General features: G+C 36.2%; 1 protein-coding gene across 2 annotated transcripts in view; it reads left to right on the top strand.

Moving 5' to 3' along the window:
- TMEM117 (transmembrane protein 117) overlaps nt 1-20031 on the top strand; it is a 550223-nt gene that overhangs the window by 287605 nt on the left and 242587 nt on the right. Inside the window, exon 4 of one of the 2 annotated variants that reach the window (XM_004052995.5) lies at nt 18589-18688. The exons of the other annotated variant lie outside the window; for it this stretch is intronic. Coding sequence (XP_004053043.2) covers nt 18589-18688 — 100 coding nt within the window. The remainder of the gene's footprint in view (nt 1-18588; nt 18689-20031) is intronic. 2 annotated transcript variants of the gene reach the window in all.

Below are 20031 nucleotides of genomic sequence, written 5' to 3'. Positions count from 1 at the left end.
GGGATTAATTTTTTTTTCTTTTTTCTTGTTTTTTTTTTTTTTTTTTTTTTTTTTTTGAGACGGAGTCTTGCTCTTTCGCCCAGGCTGGAGTGCAGTGGCGTGATCTCGGCTCACTGCAACCTCTGCCTGCCGGGTTCATGCCATTCTCCTGCCTCAGCCTCCGGAGTACCTGGGACTACAGGCGTCCGCCACCAAGCCTGGCTAATTCTTTTTTGTATTTTTAGTAGAGACGGGGTTTCACCGTGTTAGCCAGGATGGTCTCGATCTCCTGACCTTGTGATCTGCCCGCCTCGGCCTCCCAAAGTGCTGAGATTACAGGCGTGAGCCACTGCGCCCAGCCTGGGATTCAATTTCCTCCTGGTTCAGTCTTGGGAAGATGTGTAGTCCAGGAATTTATCCATTTTTTTTTCTAGATTTTCTAGTTTATGTGTTAGAAGTATTTATTTATAGTATTCTCTGATGGTTGTTTGTATTTTTGTGGGGTCAGTGGTGACATTCCCCCTTATCATTTCTGATTGTATTTATTTGAATCTTCTCTCTTTTCTTTTTTATTAGTCTAGCTAGTGGTCTATCTGTTTTATTAAGTTTTCAGAAAACCAGCTCCTGGATTCATTTATTTTTTGAAGTTCTTTTTCTGTCTCTGTCTCCTTCAGTTCAGCTCTGATCTTGGTTATTTCTTGTCTTCTGGTTGCTTTGTGGTTGTTTGCTCTTGGTTCTCTAATTCTTTTAGTTGTGATGTTAGATTGTTAACTTGAGATCTTTCTAGTTTTTTTCATGTGGGCATTTAGTGCTATACATTTGTCTCTTAACAGTGCTTTAGCTGTATCACAGAGATTCTCCTAATTGTAGCTTTGCTCTCATTAGCTTCAAAGAACTTCTTGATTTGTAGCTTAATTTCATTATTTACCCAAAAACCAGTTAGGAGAAGGTTGTTCAGTTTCCATGTAGTATATGGTTTGAGTGAATTTCTTAATCTTGACTTCTAATTTGATTGCACTGTAGTCTGAGAGACTGTTATGACTTCAGGTTTTTTTTTTCTTTGCATTTGCTGAGGAATGTTTTAGTTCTAATTATGTATCACATATTTATCCAATCCACCATTAATGGGCATTTAGGTTGATTTCATGTCTTTGCTATTGTGAATAGTGCTGCGATTAACATATGAATGCATGTACACAGATTTTTGAAACTGTTAGATTTTTGCAGTTTCTCTAACCCCTCCATTGTTCAAAGGTCAACTGTATGTGCTTTTATATCAGATAACTGAGTATAAATGTATACAATGCTTGGTTTAGTTTGATATCAACTTCCAATTCTTCTTCACTCATTTAACTCTATAAGGTGGAATTTCTCTCCCTCCTTTTTAGATTTAGCAAATATTCTCTAGACATGTACAGCATTAGGCAATATGTCAGATTCTACCTGTGTTCTTCCACCTGTATTCATATAATGCCTTGAAACTATCAGGATTTCAGAAATGGTTTCTGACCTTCAAAGTTCCAGCAGTTGGTGATTTCATATGATATTAACATTGTACAGTGTTTCTCATAGGCTGATGACTGTTTAGTACACAGTGTGGTAGTTGCAGTATTTGGCTCTGTTCAAGGAATAGTCTATTTTTAATGGGAAAAAATAGGTCATTTGGTAAAAACACCCAACATAAACATGACCTCTATTCTCAAGAGGATTTTAAAATGAATACCTTGTGGTTTCAGAGGAACACTTTTTAGGTTGGTCATGCATGTAATTTACCTGTTATCTGCAGCTGTTAACATGCAAGCAGAAAGTTGATGCTTGACAGCATAAATAATTCTAGTGCAGGAACTTCAAAAAGGAGCCAGAAGAAAAAGAGAGCCATGTAGTTCTGTGTTGCAACAAAACTCATGGATTAAGGCACAGGTATGAACTCATGGAAACTGAGTTAAAATTTCAGAAATATTGTGAAATCCCACAGTTTAAATGATAAAATATTCAGGTATGAGTAAGTCTGTTGACTTCTCAATGATAATATTGATGAGAAGCACCATTTCTACTTGATGAGGTAGCTAGGGAAAGTGGGGGCAATTTTACAGGATTTCTGTGTTGAATTCTAAAATTAGGATCATAGAGATTTTAAAATATTGTGTCATATGTTGATAGGCATTGTATTTTTGGATGTAAAAACAACTGTATCTTTAAATGTAAATTATTAATATGATTTCTATGATAGTTTTATGTATCAATTTTGCTAGGCTATAGTACCCAGTTATTTAATCAAATACAAATCTAGACGTTGTTGTGAAGGTATTTTGTAGATATAGTCGACATCTCCAATAAAATGACTAAGTAAGGCTGGTCGCGGTGGCACGCGCCTGTTACACCAGAACTTTGGGAGGCCGAGGGGAGCAAATCACCTGAGGTCAAGAGTTTGAGACCAGCCTGACCAACATGGAGAAACCCCCTCTCTACTAAAAATACAAAATTAGCTGGGTTTGTTGGTGCATGCCTATAATCCCAGCTACTCGGGAGGCTGAGGCGGGAGAATTGCTTAAACATGGGAGGCTGAGGTTGTGATGGGCTGAGATCGTGCCATTGCACTCCAGCCTGGGCAACAAGAGCAAAACTCTGTCTCAAAAAAAAAAAAGACTAAGTAAAATAGTTTCTTCTTGATAATGTGGGTGGGCCTTACCCAATCCGTTGAAAGGCTGCAGAAGCAAAAATTGATGTTTCCCAGAGAAAGAAGAAATTCTTCCTGAATTTTTTCAGTATCAGCTTCTTCCTAAGAAATTCCAGCCTGGTTGCCAGATCCACAGTTGCATAAGCCAGTTCCCTGAAATAAATCTCTATTTATGTGTATGCCTATGTCTGTCTGTCTGTCTATCTGTCTATCTATTTCATCATCTGCTGGTTCTGTTTCTCTGGAGAACTCTGACTGATACCATTTCCTAAATGGAAAGCCTTTTAAAGATATGAAATAAATAATATTAGGTAGATGTTGGGATACAGGTTTATGCTTCTAATGTTCCCATTTCAGTTCTCATTTCAAGCCTTGTTAAGGCTGTGCAAAGCCTGCTGGGACATATCCTCTGCCTCTCCAGCCTGCCTGCCTGCTGCACTGGGCATTCCAGCAGCAGCCCTGAGCTGCCCTCTCCGCTCCTCTCATGCCCTGCTGCTTCCAGCCTTCTCTTCCTTTGTCTGTCTGTTTTCTTCTACTTCAAACACTTTTGCCCTCCTCTGCCCTTCTCTGTAAAGCCTTCTCTTCTCTCTGCCCCCTTCTCTTCACACCAGAAGAATTAGGCTTCTCTCATCCCCGCTTCCTCTCTCATGCACAACATTTTACACAGAGGGCTCTGTTGAATTGTTTGCAAGTCTTTTTTCATTTGCTAAATGGTAATGAGTATGTCTTATTCATCTTGGTATTCCCAGCACCTAGCACAGTTCCTGGCATCCAGGAGGTGTTCAATCAATATTGTTGAAAGAATGAATAAATAGCTGACCCTCTCCTTCAGGGATAAGCAGCTGCCTTTAAGTTCCATTGCAGATGGCTGGGAGGCATCCTAAGTGGCTTTTCTTTCAGGGCTGGGTATGCTCCTAAGCTTCTTGTTCCTGAGTTGCTTGAAGAGAAATTCCCAGGCAAACAGACCTTTAATTACCACCAAAGGCCTGTGCTTTCAGTATTTGTGAGGGATTATATGTATGCCCAGCAGATTTAAGCTGATTGTGTAGAAATATCTGGCATCATATATTGGTGGCATGAATGCTTTGCAAAATGAGTATAAATTTGGGCTGATATATTTTAACCTTTTAATTAATGTGTTGAAGTCTTACCTGCATTCATTAGCAAGAAATCCAATATCCCTTTTGAAGTTATACCCGCCCAGTCAACTTTAAACTTGATGCTTTGCCCAGTCCTATGTAGGGTCACTAGGGTCTGTGTTTTTCAAATACCAGCTATAGAAAAAGCTGTGCCATTCTGATTATTCTTCTACTTCATGTGTGTCTTACTGTTAGTCTGCTACATGGTGTCATTGTTGAAGCTTGCTCCTGCATAGTTCCACAGACTTCTGTCTACTCAGCATGAGTGTTGTCCCTGGCCCAGACCCTGCATGGGCCACAGCGCTGTTTCTAACCCCAGAATGGTGAGTTCAGAAGAGCTTCCATTAGTCATACTGGGGGCTGAAAACAGCTCTCCTACACATACCCTTTAGTGAGCAGCCCAAGTCAGCAGTGTGGCCATCCACTTTCCCCACAGTTTTTGTTTGGAGACGTCTCATCATTCTTCTTTAGCGCTGGGCCTGTCAGGTCTTTCACAATAAGCCTGTGTGCTTCCCATCTTGGGGAGCAGATCTCCTCTTTTCCTCTCTGGTGATCAGCTCTGCATGTCAGTGTCTTGCAGAGCTTTACTAGAGTCACAGAAGTTTATTACACTCTTTCCCATTCCCCTTCCTCAGTAACTTTCTTATCTTAACCCAGAGAACTACCGGGAAATTACCAAAGTGATTCCTCATGGAACCCAGGGAACATTTGCTTCGAGGTGACTTCCTGCCTCCCTGTCTTGAAATAAATGAAGCAAACATAAATTTTTATGGGTCTTTCAAATGGCACTAGATTTAAGCTCTACCTTGTCATGCATTATGTATGTAAAAATGGTAGCCCTTTCATTCAACTATACCATCACTTTCCCCTTAAGAGGTACCAAGAAGCTTAGTCAGTTAGAATGCAGAAAGATATTTAAAGTGTAGCAACTTATGGAAGAAACTGAAACAATCTAGTTTCCAAATGTGAATTGTTCACATACTTTAAAATATAGGCTAAATTACATTGTAGGCACTCATTACAATACCCTTCACTACATCATTAATTTTCAGCTTCATCGTTTATTATTTTTTTACCTTGCCCTTGTTCTAGCCAGGATATTTCACTAATTGCACAGCCTCGATCATATTTCAGGAATCTTCGTTCTTCTACTTCCTTTTGTGGCACCATCCGATCCAACATAAAAATAATTTTCTCCCAAAGCTATGTTGATCTTTTACTATCCCAGTGTTTCTCCCATAAAAAAAAGTAATAGTTACCATTCGTTGAATCTTTGCTATACTAATTGGTTCTTTATATTTTTGGTAATTTTTAAAATGTGGAAATAATCTACCTGCATAAATGTGAAGGCCGATTGCACACGGGTATATCTTAATTATTGTGGAGTAAATTGTTATAAAATATTATTAAGTGAACACTCATGTTGCTCATGTTATCATCACTGATGTCAGTCAAAGGAGTATTGTCAGGATCCCAGAAGCTGCCCTCTGGCTGTCCTAGTGATAAACCTCTCCCTTCCCTCCAAAGTAGTAACTATCTCATGTTTTAGGCCCTTTGCTTTCTTACTTTGCTAAATAGTTTTACCACTTATACAACTTCTCTAACACCATAGCTTAGTTTTGGCTATTTCTGAGTTTCATATATTTGTAATTATATAATGTTTTTGGTGAGGGGGTTTTGACTTCTTTTCTGTGACAGTTTCTGAGAACTATCCAGGCTTCAATTAGTAGTAGTTTTCATTGTTGAACAGTCTCCATTGTAGGACTGTACTATAATATGCTCATCCATTCTTCTGTTGATAGGCATTTGGGTAGTTTCCCATTCCAGATTATTATAAATAATGATGCTATAAACATTCCTGTACCTTTCTCTTGGTGCCGATGTGCACATCTGGGCCTGGATTTTTCTTGTGGGAAAGTTTCTAAATATGGATAGAATTTTGTGAATAGTTACAAATCTACTTTTTATTCCTATGTACATTTGGTAATTTGTAAATGTTTTTTTTTCTAGAAACTTATTCATTTCACCTAAATTTTCATTTTTAGTTTGCATATCATTTAAAAAAAGAGCTGATTATTTGTTTAATCTCTGAAGAGTCTATAGCAATGCCCCTATTTCATTTCTGACATTGATTTCTGACATTGTGCTTTTTCTGTATATTTTGATCAGTCTTGCCAGGGACTGATTAATTTCACATCTTTTCATAGGACTAGCTGTGTTGGTCTATTGTATAATTCCTTTTTTCTTTACTACTTATTTAATTGAAGTATTTAAAAAACTTATATATTTCTCTCTTTGTGGTTAATTTTGCTGTTTCTTCTCTAATTCCTTGACAAGGATTTTTAATCATTCAGTTTTAGCATTTCTGATTTTCCAATATATTTATTCAAAATTAAAAGTTTAAGCATGGTGTTAGCTGTTTCTCACAGTGCTTTCATTATTATCCTGTTCAAAATATTTACTCTGCCTCATTGAGGTTTCTATTTTGACTCCTGTTATTTGGAAGTGTCTCTCTTAGTTTCCAATGATCTGGGAGTTCTCAAATTATATGTTACTGATGTATAGTTTAGTTATATTATGGACAAAGAATATCCTATGTATGATTTAGTCATTTTAATTTTTTTGAGACTTGTTTATGGCCCTGCTGATGATCAATATTTCTAAGTGTTCTCTGTTGCATTAAAAGAATGTGCATTCTGTAGTTGTGGGGTGAGTTTTTCTCTATATATCCATTAGGCAGAGTTTGCTCATCCTCTTATTTAACTCCTTTATATCCTTACTAGTTTTTGTCTGCTTGTTCCATTGATTATTGAGTAAAATATGTTATTTCACATTTTCTAAGGGAATTTATTTTTCCTTAATGTTTTGCCAATTTATTTTAATTTATATATTTTGATAGCACACTGTATCTTCCTGATAAGTTGACCCTGTTATCATTAGTAAGAATCCGTCTTAATTTATAATAACACTATTCACCTTTAAAATTGATATTAATATAGCTATACCAAATTTTATTTTGTTGTTATTTGCATGTTATCTTTTCCCACTATTTTCAACCTTTATGTAGCCTTAGTTTTAGGTATTTTTATAGCAGCATATAATTGAATTTTTATTTTGCAGGTCTGAAAAATATCTTTATTCTGTTCTCACTTTTTCTGTTTTCTGTATTGTCTGTTTTGTTCCTTGTTTCTATTTCATTTTGAGCTTTTTATTTTCCTTGTTAGAGATTTTCTTCAAATATATGATAATACCTGAAGTCTATCCATATTTAAGGCTGAGCGATAAAAAGATGACTGGGAAGTCTCTGTGCATGGATAGGCTTATTGATGGATAAGAATTAGGGAGACGGAGGCTGTGTAGGAATTTGGCCATTTCACTGGGAGACCCTCAATTGTTAATAAGCCTTTTTTAAGCGGGAGGGGCTGCTCATGTTTTTTTTTTTTTTTAGATGAAACTTCTGTCTTTAACCTAGACAAACAACATTGTGGATGATGGGACTCATATGTGTATGTACACACACACACACACACACACACACACACACACACACCCTTTGTATTTTAAAGCTCCTTCTCATTAAGGTACCTCATTCCAGGCTTGAATTTCTTCATGTAGCAAATATCCCATCTAAGTTAGGTGGGGTGAAAGTCATTTCCAGGTTTCATTGCATCAGGGAAGATACCTGGTGGCCTGACAACTCATTGTGAAAGATTTCTACTGATCCTCCATTGGAGGATCATTTTTCTCTTTCATTCCTCTTCTCCCTTGCCTTCAGAAATCCTGAGCTTCTCATCCCTGAGCATTATTGGGATCCAGAGGTAGAGTTTAGCTTCCTTCTTATTACATGCTCCAGAAAAAGTCAATACAACAAAGAAAGCTGAAACTATGACCATCCCCGTTCCTCAACCTGCTTTCTAAAATTGCATTAAAAATTTCTCATGTTCTGTCATTTCTTCTCCTACTCTGCAGTTTTTTTAAAATTCCTACATTGTCATTGTAGTAAATTTTGGAAGAGGGAAACATAATTTCTTGCTCCACCAAGTTTATGTGTAATCTTACTTCTAGGGTGCTGTTTACATGTGGCACCAAAAGGCCTAAAAAATAACATCTAAGAGACAGTTGAAGCAGGGGTGTCTAGTTCAAAGACACTGGGCAAGTGTTGAAAAAGGAAGGATTATTGTGAATAAAGCACAGCGTATTTTACTCGTGGTCCCAACTACTCACACCTGAATCAGATGGTAAGAGCAAGTACAAGAACAAGTAAAAGTGAAAAGTGAGTTTTCCATAATCTCTTTGGGAATTTGAGACTGCAGGGCATCAGTGTCCCTGTTGCTATTGGCTTATGGTAGCACAGGCATGGTACAATGATGTGGGTGTATTCGTTGACTGATTACAGACATTATAAGGGTGGCATCTGTTGTAATAACAGAATTTGCAAAGATGTCTGCATTGTCTTTGGCACAGACATGAGTACCTTGGTCTTGGTGCACATGTTGACAACATGAGTGGCAGTAGCAGGCTCTTTGGTGGGCATCAGTTGAGGAGAGGGTATCTCTGGAACCACTTTTGACATTGGAATCAACTAGCCTTCATGACAGTGAGTGGAAGAAGAGGAAAATAGCACTGTAATAGCTAACAGTACTGGTTCCAACAGCGCAAAGGAAACTCTCAGAAAACTTACTGAGTTATTCGGAGGAACTCGATGGGTCTGAAATGTTCACAAGATGGGTGGAATTGTGGCTTTTCTTCTCTCCTCTCTTTTCCTTTTTCTTTTTTCTTTTTTTGACCATGGTCTGATAGCTGGTGTGGTGCAGCTTTTGAAACACACATTTCAAAAGCAGAGCATGAAATTCTTGGTGGTTAAGTCAAGAGAAACTATATAATTAGTAAAATTATGAAACAAATTTATGGGGCAATGAGAACTAATTCACTTCTAATTTGAAGGGCATTTGATGATAATGAGGCTTTGTGAGGCTAAAGAGATGTCCCTTGGGCTTTAGAGCTCTTCGTGGAAGGTCCAAGTTCAGGTATGGCCAAGCACAAATGGGGAAAGTGCTTCATAATCCTTTATCTGATATGCCACTTCTATATTATTGGCAAACTCAATTCCAGGGCCCCTCTCCCAAACTCCTGTGTTGCTCTCTCCAGCTCTATTCTATACTACTAAATGATGTCTGCTTAATATTATCTTCTTGTTACCTTTTTCTGACACTTTGTAAGAGACCTATAAAGTACGTTTGGTCTTCAGAAATGCAGCCTCCACTCTTTCCAGGTTACACATTATCTGCCTTTATTTTATCTTTTGTCAACACTTTATATTTCAAAATCAGGCTCCCTTTATATTAGCTAGTTAAGTGATGTCAAATCTAGCTTTTCATCTATTCAGTCCACAGATATTCCCTCACTTATTGTGACTCAGTTGACACACTCACTGTTTGTCCCACATCTCTCAAAACGGAGACACATTGGTCTTTTGGGGTTTTTGTTTTCATGTTTTTGAGACAGGTTATCACTCTGTTGCCCAGGCTTGAGTGCAGTGGTGCGATCAAGGCTTGCTCACTGTAGCCTTGACCTGGGCTCAAGCAATCCTCCTAGCTCAGTCTCTAACTAGCTTGATCTACAGGTATGTGCCACCAAGCCTGGCTAATTTTTTGGTTTTGTAGAGATGTGGTGCACTATGTTGCCCAGGCTTAACAGATTGGTCTTAACTGGAACATATATCACATTTTTTAACTGGAGAGAGAGGGGAGTGCTGTTCTAAATTTCAGGACACCTGTGAAATTTGTATGCGGAAACAGTACATTAGATTTAAACAAAAGTTTTCCCCATTTCCTAGAGCAGTGCCACAAAGTGTGGGCACATCTGTTTATCTTCGTTCTAATTAGGAATAATTTGAGAACCAACCTCAGTCTACCAACTACACTGATGGCTTTTTTCTTATAGCCAATTTAGTGTCATTTATTTCTAAAAGGCTAGAAGAATGGTTGCACAGTTAAAATTGAACAAAATACTCAGAACCACAATTTTAGACTCTACACTCTTTCCCGGGTGAATATTTACAGTGCTTTTCATTGCAACGAATATAATCTCAGTGACGTTAGCTCAAGAACAAAGATAAGGTAGGGAACAGTGATTCTTAGGAAGCAACATGGATGTCCCATGGAATCCAAAGTGCTGGTATGCATGTCCCAGGAAGGCATTGGAATTAGACTGCCACACCAGCCATGTTTTTTCCTGTCTTCTCTCTTTTGCATATGTCAGCCAGCTTTCATCCTCTGCCTGCCCTCTCACTCTCTGCCACTCTCACTCTCTTTCCTTCTCTTGCTTTGTCTGCAGATTACAGGGGATAAAATTGTGGTCTCCAACAATCACTGGGTTATTTTCTCATATAACCTCCAGGAAAGATATTTCCTTCTTTCTCTCTTTTTGTATTGGTTCTAAATTACCAGAAAAGGAAACAATAGCAGAGTTGGGCATCATTATATATGTCTCCATAAGCTTACCCCAATGGCAGGAAGAAATTACTAGAAAACAGGCACTGAGTGATAATCCAAGATGGGGCCACTAGCTCTGGGGTGCTATTTTCTTTCCCTTGAAAATTTATGAGTTTACAAGTATCAGGGTCATGGTCTAGCATGCAGTGAGACATCAGTAATTATTTGTTTAATGAATAAATGAATATAAATTAAGATAGGTGCTTATCCAATATAAATTTACATGCTGCAATAAGGTTCCTGGGTAAAAAGACAGTTCCCTTCTCCCTACCCCATATCACTGGAGCCTAAAATTGTTTCAACAGGAATATGGAGTAAATCATTGGGAAATAGTGTTGAGTAGCTACAGGGAAGAGAAAAAGAGGTGGTTGAATTCATATCCAGAGGAAGATGGATGAAAAGAAGAAAGAAGAAGGAGGAGGGGAGAGAAGAGAAAGAAAAGAAATTGTCACAATTGATTTGAATTTGAAAATTTTGTAGGAAATACAAGAACAGTCTCATTTTTCAGGTTTCTTCATTTTATTATATACAGTGGACAAATTATAGTTCCTGGCAAATGTTAATTATTGTATTTATGTCCCATTGTTTTTATTCCATTATTTTGATCATTTACAACCATGAACACTTGCCTCCACTGACACATACCCATTAAAATTGAACTTGGTTTTTGTTCTACTTTGAACAGCATCAAAATCTTTGCAAAACTTGTAAGTTATTTTATGCCCTTCCAATTAGTTTAGATAGAAGAATCATTATATAGGGTAAATTAATGAATGCCATTCTGGCTTAGCTTACAATTCCCTTTTACAATAATAAAAACTTATGGCAATGCATTGTATATATTTTACTTGAATAGTTCTAAACACTTAATTTTATTTAACATTAAAATGTGACTAAATTAATTATGAAATTACTTTCAGGTAATTTGTGACTCTCTGGATTCCTTTGGTGATTTATTGGGGTTCTCTTAGCAACAAGCTCAGGATTTTAAAGCTTGGTTATCTGTATCATTTTTCTAATAACTTTAGTGAAGATAAATGAAGTTTCTTTGTTGTATTTGTTTACTTCATTAGAGGTAGAGGACAGAACTATTCAGAGCATCAAATTAGATTGCATATTCCTGGAGTGTTTGGGAAGTTGATAAAAGAAAAAAAATTAAACTATGAAAGAAACTTGGGATATAACCACACAAAATCTGGGACTTTAGAATTAGTTTTGAGGCTATATTGTTTTTTAACCTTATAGACCTTTATATTTTGACTTTAAAAGACACACAACAAATGTAGTTTTACAGTATCCATTTAAAGGGCAGTGGAATACATTTTGTTTCCTTTTTTTCATATGAATAAAATAAATGTGTGTTTACTATGTAGCTCTGGTATTGTTTGTGCCAGCAAATTGGTGCACTAAATCATGTATTGATAAGTAATCTCATTTAAAAAATACTTTAATATGATTAAGTAGATTTTCAATATTTTACTTTTTAAATTATTCAACTGATGTTCAAAGTAAGTAAATTTACAGCATGTGTTGCAGAAAGTCAAAGATATGTTCTTTATTTTGACTTATTTATATTCTAGCCTCTAGCTTTTTATTCCAGAAGAGGTAATAAAAATGATACAATAACGCTCTATTCTAACTTTGTTAGAGCATCATAATTACATGGCACACAATTTGTCTTTGATGTTTGCTTTTATTTTATCTTGTATTGCAAATCCTTGTTTTTACCTTTTATGCTTTTATACTCATCCTACTTTGGCCCTGATGTCAAATGATTTAAGTAATTTACTACTTAATTCATTTACTTATTTATTGCATTCCTAAAACATACTATACCCTGGGCCAAGAATTTCATTTGCCAAAAAAAAAAAAAAAAGATACATGTTTTTTACCCTTGATGAAGTAAATCTTATGGGAGAGAGGGGCAATGTAAGAAAATCATTGAAATACTCTGGAAAAAAGATTTAACATAGAGGTATAGTCAAAGTATTATGACAACACTAGGGAAGTGATAACTTTCAAAAGTAATGGCAGTAGATTTCTCAGTGGACAGACTGAGTTAGTAATCTCAAGCCAGAAGACAGGGATTGGCATGGAACAATAAAGAGAGCATTCTGGGAAGCCATTATAAGTGTATTATGAAATGGTGGCATATTGGTGAGATTGATTTCCTAGTAGGAGAAGGGCCTGAAAGGAGATTCTGAAATGTAAGGAGATGAGTCTAAAAATGAAGATGCCTTGCAGAGTGGAGGTTCTTCTTATCCATGTTGTCTTAGTCCATTTTCATGCTGCTGATAAAGACATACCTGATACTGGGAAGAAACAGAGGTTTAATGGACTTACAGTTCCACATGGCTGGGAGGCATCACAATCATGGCGGAAAGCAAGGAGGAGCAAGTCACATCTTACATGGATGGCGGCCAGCAAAGAGAGAGTTTGTGCAGGGGAACTCCTCTATTTAAAACCATCAGATCTCATGAGACCCACTCACCATTGCGAGAAGAGCACAAGAAAGACCCGTCCCACTTATTCAACTACCTACCCCTGGGTCCCTCCCACAACACGTGGGAATTGTAGAAGTTACAATCCAAGATGAGATTTGGGTAGGGACACAGCCAAACCATATCACATGCTTTACCCTGTGACATTGGGGACCACAATATTATTTTGAAAAGTGGAAGCCAGTAGGCCAGAAGTTTACCTTTTTTTACATGCATATTATGAAATAGTTGTACTAGAAGCTTTGCATACTTTATATCATGTGTTCCCCAATAAACCCCTGGGAAGGAAAGGTATTTTTATTCCCACTATATAGATAAGGAAATGGATGATTATCAAAGTTGATCATTTGTCCCAAGTCATGGGGGTATGGGGTGGGTTGCAAGCTTAATCTTTTCCAGTTCCAGGACTTCTGCTTCTCCAGTATGCCCTGTTTCTTTGCTAGAAATCCCCATAGTCTCAATAAAGAATTTACTGTGGGTGGAAATAGTTACAAAAGAATAGGAAATTATTACTTTAGTTTCAGATTAGAGATGATTATGGACAGAATTTAGACATTGATAGTGGTGATGACAGAAAAACAGCATAGATTTGAGAGCCTTTCAGAAGTAACATTAGTGATTAATCACTAATGTTGAGAGTAAAGGAAAGGGAGAAACTGATGTAATACTAATGTTTCTGTATACAGCACAAATGAATTTCACTGAATGGGCTGAAGTAAGGCAAGGAATGGAAGAAAGAATTGATGTATGCTGGATGTATTCACAGTGAGGGTGGGCTTGGTTAATGATACTCTGTCTCCAGTCTTCTTAGATATGTCTTCCTTATAGAACTTAGAGGGAATTAATGGCTAAAGTTAGGAAATTTGAGTTGGAATTTTATCAGTGACCATTGTTAGGTTCAGATGCAATTTTAATCATTACAGGCTACAGCTAACAATTGTCTGCAGCTTTTTTGTGACATTCCAGGGGATCTTGCCCCATAGCTTCAAACCATAGGTCTGGCCTGGAAGGTCCTTACACATGTATTGAGCTCCATCAAAGTATTTTAAATCAAGAACTAGAGATTTTGAGCAAATATACTAAAATGTGGTTATTTGGATAATAATCGAGTAAGTGACTGGAGTCATTAATCTAGTTAATCATTTCATTACAAACACAAAATTATTGAGGAAAGGTTAATTTTAAAAATCTAGGTTTAGTTCCTGGCATTTTGTAGTGACAAATTTTCACTTTAATGCCTTAAGAATCCTTAGAGCTTTGCTTTAGTTTTAGTGTGTTTAATGCAGACCTGTACTCATGCAAGTCAACTCCTCGCCCATGATTTACTTGTGTGTGAAGCCCCCAATCTTATTTATGTTGCACAAACATGGCTGAGAGAGACAGCTGTGACATTATGAATCCAGCTGGCTACATATGGGTTTTCAGTGAAGCATGGATCCATATTGGTTTGGTGATCTGTGTGTACTGCCTCCTGTTAAAATTCAGACTCAACCACTAAATCACCTGGCATTGACTGCAACCACTTATGTATGACTAATAGACTGAAGTGAACTGGAACTTTTGTTGCTGGTGATCAAGACCCTTACTGTAAGACCAATTCACTATATTATAGTTTTATTGACTATTTTGCTCATGTTAGAGTCTGTTTAGTTTAGTCATTTTGCAACAGGTTTTAATAGCCTTGGTATCTCGTATTGTCAAGATGTTATGATAATTAGCCTTTTCCAGATCTTGTATATTGAAATCTCCACATGTTTGTTATGGATTTGATGGTTAAGGTTTAAATCTCAAGGAAAAAATAATTGAAGTTAGAGGCTGAGAAAAAATTTATTTACGATCTTAAAAGCCTATATCAATGATCAATAGTTACTTAGAAGGCTGGTAGAACTGCAAGATTTTCTAGATAGTGGAAAAAAGAAAACAAATAAAGCATAAAAGAAAACAAAGGATATATGAGTTGTTAAAATAATCAGCTAATGCACCAAACAAAATAACTTTAATTGTGCCTCTTAGCAAATAAAGTTTAATTCTGAATTACTTGCCCAAATCATTAGCTATATGAAACCTCACAATTTCACTTTTCTAGAGTCCAATGTGATATTCAAACTGGCTAAAATTGCTGATATAAATATATGCCTGTCTTGTTGTTTACAATCCAACCAGGAAATCTTGTTAAATGTTAATGGATATGCAAATGAGTGAAATAGTAGCTGAAAATTTTTATGACAGGTCTGCATATTTGTAATTCTTCTTCATATTTATCCAAAGCAGCAAAAATAAGAATAATTACTGAATAATGACTAGTCTTTATATATTATTCTTCATTTTTAAGTATGTTAGTTATTTCATAAGTTGTCAGTACTATCTCATCTGCATTGTTATAGCATCTAGCACTTATCATATGTCCACAGCTACAGGCAAAGGTACTTTATTTTGTGCTGATATATTACTCTGGGTGAATACAGGACAGTTATCTTCCAGTCAGTCAAGAAGCTATAAATGTAGCTGGAGAGATAAAGTGAACACACAAAACAATTTTTAGAAGTTTTTAATATCTTCCTCCATGGAAAAGTTTTTCATGATTCAATCTCATTTTATTGCTGTTTCTAGGATTTAATGTATGGAGATCTACCCATGCCATATATAAATAAATATGAATGATTTGGGTCACTTTATTAAATCATAATTTAAACAAATATTTATTAATTCTCCACTGGAGAATCAACAGTAGACAAGATAGCCAAAATAGCTTCCTATTCTTCTGGACAGTTTTTTCTCTTGGTTTTCAGTGATAGGAGCTTGTTTCTTGACATTCTAGTAATTTTTGAATGATGGACAGATATTATGTATAAGTGTGTAGAGGATAAAACAAAATTTTATTTTTCCACAAAACGTTTACTTTTTCATTTGTTAAGTGGAGAGAGTAGAAGCTGATCACCACAATCCGGTCATCAAATGGCCTGGGTAAGGGCTGGTTTATACTTTCATCAAGGATTCATCCATCTGTGGTTTTCTGTAGCCCTCCAGAGGGCTGTATTCTCTTGGACCACATTCTCTAGCTGGTTCTGAACTCTAATAGAGTCCTCAATATGAGGAAGTTGCCAAACCTCCCTAATGCTCTTTAGAGATTTTACTTAGTCTTTTAGTCTCCTTCCTGTACAAGTTCAGAAAGGTTTGGCAAGTGTCTTGAAAGGCAACCAGCTGTGTGTCATGCTGTCTTCTGGGTTTCTCCTTCCTCACTAGGATCTTGGCTCCTTAAATTTCCAATGTTGTCTGTTCTTCACCATTCTAACTTTCCACAGTTCTCTCTAATCTGGTATCTTGATTTTTCTAGTCTTCATTGCCTCATCAATTTTAAGTTTTTGATTATTTAAACAGTGTTAACACTTCTGATTAACATATATTCAAATTGTATACACATGTACAGTAGCACCACTTCATTAAAACTCCTTTTGTCAATAACCTCCATGATACCAAATTTGTGACATTTTTTGCATTTTTAAAAAACTTTTAAGTTCAGGAGTACATGTGCAGTTTTGCTATATAGAATCTCGTGTCATGGGGGTTTGTTTTACAGATTGTTTCATCACTCAGGTATTAAGCCTAGTACCCATTAGTTATTTTTCCTGATCCTCTCTCTCCTCCCACCCTTTTCCCTCTGAAAAGCCCCAGAGTGTGGTGGTGGTTTGGGTTTTTTTTTTTTAGTTCTTAGCTGGATGATTGATCTGTTGCAAGTGTATCCAGCCGCCTGTTTCTATTTTTAGATAGTAAAATAAAAGAATGATACCTTCTCTTATACACATGTATGCAATTACAGGGAATATACCCTAAAATTTCCACTCTACCCCAAGATATTCTAGAACTAATTGGAAAAGTGGGCAGGTGGGGCATTGAACAAGTTCTTCAAATTAGGTATCATTGAAAGAACTGGGCAATTACCAGAGCTAATCCTTTATAGTAATGTTGAGTTCACTGACCAAGAGCTGTTCGGTGATCATGGTACTGAATGGTGCTACACCAAGTTGTCCAAGTGAATAACTTGGGGGCTTTCAAGTGGATGCCACTTTGATTGGTGAATTCAACATGAATTGAAACTCAAGATTTGATGGTTGCTCTGGAGAGCTAAAGGTTCTGCATACTATTCTTGACTTCTTATTAGGATTTATCTTAAAGGGAAATAAGTCTTAATTTTTATCATCTACTAAACTACTTGTGGACAGAGTAGATATTTGTTGTGTTTTATATCTTCACTAACACTTATAAGAAGAAGGTGTTGCTTAGTGGTTAAATTTCTGCGTTTGTGAGTCAATCAAGTTTAAATTTAAATCCTGTCCATTTACCAGATGCTTGACCTTAAGCAAGTTGCAAAAACTCTGTAAATCTCAATTTCATATTGTGAATTAGGAATAATAATACATTTCATTGTACCAGTGTGAGAGTTGATGTATACACTGTATTTAAAGTGGTAATAACTATCTTTGGCACCTCGTAAGCATGCAATTTATGGTAGCTATAAATTTTGGGCTACTATCAAAGTCCATGGAATTGGAGATCCAGAATTTTGGGGTTAGTCCTTAAAACACTTACAGAGAGCCTCCAAGGTAGGTGAATGAAGTCTGTTGAAAAAGAGTTATGTTAAGAATTTTTAAGTTTGCTTTTGTTGTTAAATAAAACTAGTTAAATATCTGTTTATTTTATGGATAACAGAACCATCTGAAATAACTCCAGAAAAGAAAAAACTGAATTGGAGATAGTTTACCTCTCAGTGACTTCAAAAACATGTTTCTTCATAATTTCAGTAGATAAATAGTGAACAACCATTATCTATTGGATGTATTTTAAAATTAAGAAGAATTAAGTTTTACCAATACTCTAAATTGTACAGGTATTATTATGTATAAGAAAAGGAGCAAAATTTAAGATAAAAGTAGTTAAGTGAACAAAAACTTAAGAGTAAAATAAAAACTAAAAGAGGGAGAGAGAAATTTGTCACCTAGCTACCATTCGTTAGTTATATGATATGAATAGGGCAAGTTATGTGATCTGAGTCCCAGTTTTTTCAGAGAAATTGCAAAATTAGAAAAATAATAATTAGTGTTTTCTTGAATATTAAATGAAAAAGTAGAAATGAAAATGCCTGATGAACAGTAAGCATGGTCTTAATACTAATATTTAATGATCAGTGGAAATAGGAAATAGCTATACAAAAAGTAAATGGTATAATTACATTTTCTTATTTATATTTCAGTAATAATTTAAATCACACATATTTGGATCAAATTTCATACTGCTTTATTATGCATGGAAATTTTTCTTAAATCTCGATGTTTTTCTGAACGTTATTCAGGTATGATGTTATATCTAAAGCCTAATCCCAGCATTTTTCCAATTGTTTTGATTTGATGGAACTGAAGGAAAGTTAGCTCTTCTCTCCTCTTTCAAGTTACTCCAATTTAGGAAGTGTTTCTGCTCTGCTCATACTTGAGTGAGCATGCAGTAATACCTTTGCTGAGTATTTCTGTTTGATTTTTCAAAAGCTGTCATTAGTCGTACAGCTCAAATATGAAGTGCACATGGTAATTGGTGGAGCCACATTCAGTCTTCAAGTATAATTGAAAATGACCCAGACACCCTGAGAGCTCTTCTTAGACTTCCAGATTTGTAAGCATATGTGATGGGACAAGAGCCAGACAGCTTGTTGAGAGTGGGAAAAGTCCCTTTGCCTGTTGCTGAACCAGAAAGCCTTAACTGTATGACTCTCTGAGTCCGGACAATGTCTTGTGTGTTTGTTTCCACAGAGCATATATCATTACAGACTATATGGGCATCCGAAATGAAAGTTTCATGAAATTAGCTGCAGTAGGGACCTGGATGGGGGACTTTGTCACAGCTTGGATGGTAAGAAAATTTTAACTTCACCCATTTCAAACATCAAACGGAAGACATGTTCACAGTGTTGGACAGACACTGCTTTTGACGATGTAGAGTAAAATAATTACCTCTCTTTGAGTGAAACAAATTAATGAGTAAAGATAATTCCAGAGATTATATCCAATATCTGTGGACCTCAGAAAAAAAATCAATGCAATTAGAATATAAGTAATGGCACTCCACCAGAATCTGTCAATCGATCTATCTATCTATCATCTACCTATCTAAACACACATGTATGTTTGAGCATATAAACATATACAGTCATAACATTAATAGAAATTCTCCCTGTGAAGTTATAAATAATTTTGTTTGTCTAAATAATTTTGGCTTTTTCTTAAGGCATGTACAATTTTCAGGTAAGGAATGTGGTCTGGCCTGTCTCAGAAGACCGTATGAAATATTTTTTTTAGCAATTTAAGAAATCGTTTTCTACATTTATTTTCCTCATTGGAGCTACTAATATAATGGTAACTGAGTTCTGAGTATTATCTCTTTTAATCTCTTTTGTATTTTCTTACTCCTTGTTACTATAAGCCTGGAACAAACAAACATGTCTCCTGCTGAGCTCATCTGTCAATAAAGTATCTTCTGTTTTTAATCATTGGATTAAAATTTAAAGATAGCATGTTGCTAGAAGGCTCTGGGTTCTATAAATTTATGAGAGACTCACAAAATGCAAAGAGCATAACTCCCATAAAAATGGAGCACTTCATTAACACCGTTCATAAATGCAGTTGATTCTAATTACCTTTGTCAGTCTATTCACTAGAAAATGAGGAGATATACCAGAAGGCAGATAATGCCTGACTCAAACAAGACCTGGCATGGACATGTCCCTGCAGATATGTCCCAGATATTGTAGGTAGATATTATAGGTAGGAACAAAAGAGTTCCTGCCATTTCTATTGATTGCTTCTTACCTGGAACAGGTGCTTTCCAGGATCAGGAAGCAGTTGTAGCTTAACTGCTCCTACTGAGAACATCCAGGAAGAGTATCAAGTAACTACCAAAGGGTTTGTATGGCCTGTTTTTGAGCCTCTACCTACCTCTGTTGATTTTTAGAATGTTAACAGAACAGATTACTGTATGGATTCTATTCCATTAACTTTAAAATGTAAACTTGAAAAACGATTTATTTGTAATCTCTAGAAATAGCAATTAGAATAAGCTAGACATTGAGAACAGGCTGCCTCACATGAAAAATTTCTTTTTTCCGGGCCGGGCGCGGTGGCTCATGCCTGTAATCCTAGCACTTTGGGAGACCGAGGTGGGCGGATCACGAAGTCAGGAGATCGAGACCATCCTGG

This window comes from Gorilla gorilla, chromosome 10 (assembly GCF_029281585.2).
Source record: "Gorilla gorilla gorilla isolate KB3781 chromosome 10, NHGRI_mGorGor1-v2.1_pri, whole genome shotgun sequence".
In the NCBI taxonomy this organism is placed as follows: Eukaryota; Metazoa; Chordata; class Mammalia; order Primates; family Hominidae; genus Gorilla; species Gorilla gorilla.
Note: the sequence above shows the minus strand (reverse complement) of the source record. Positions and strands in the feature narration are given on the sequence as shown.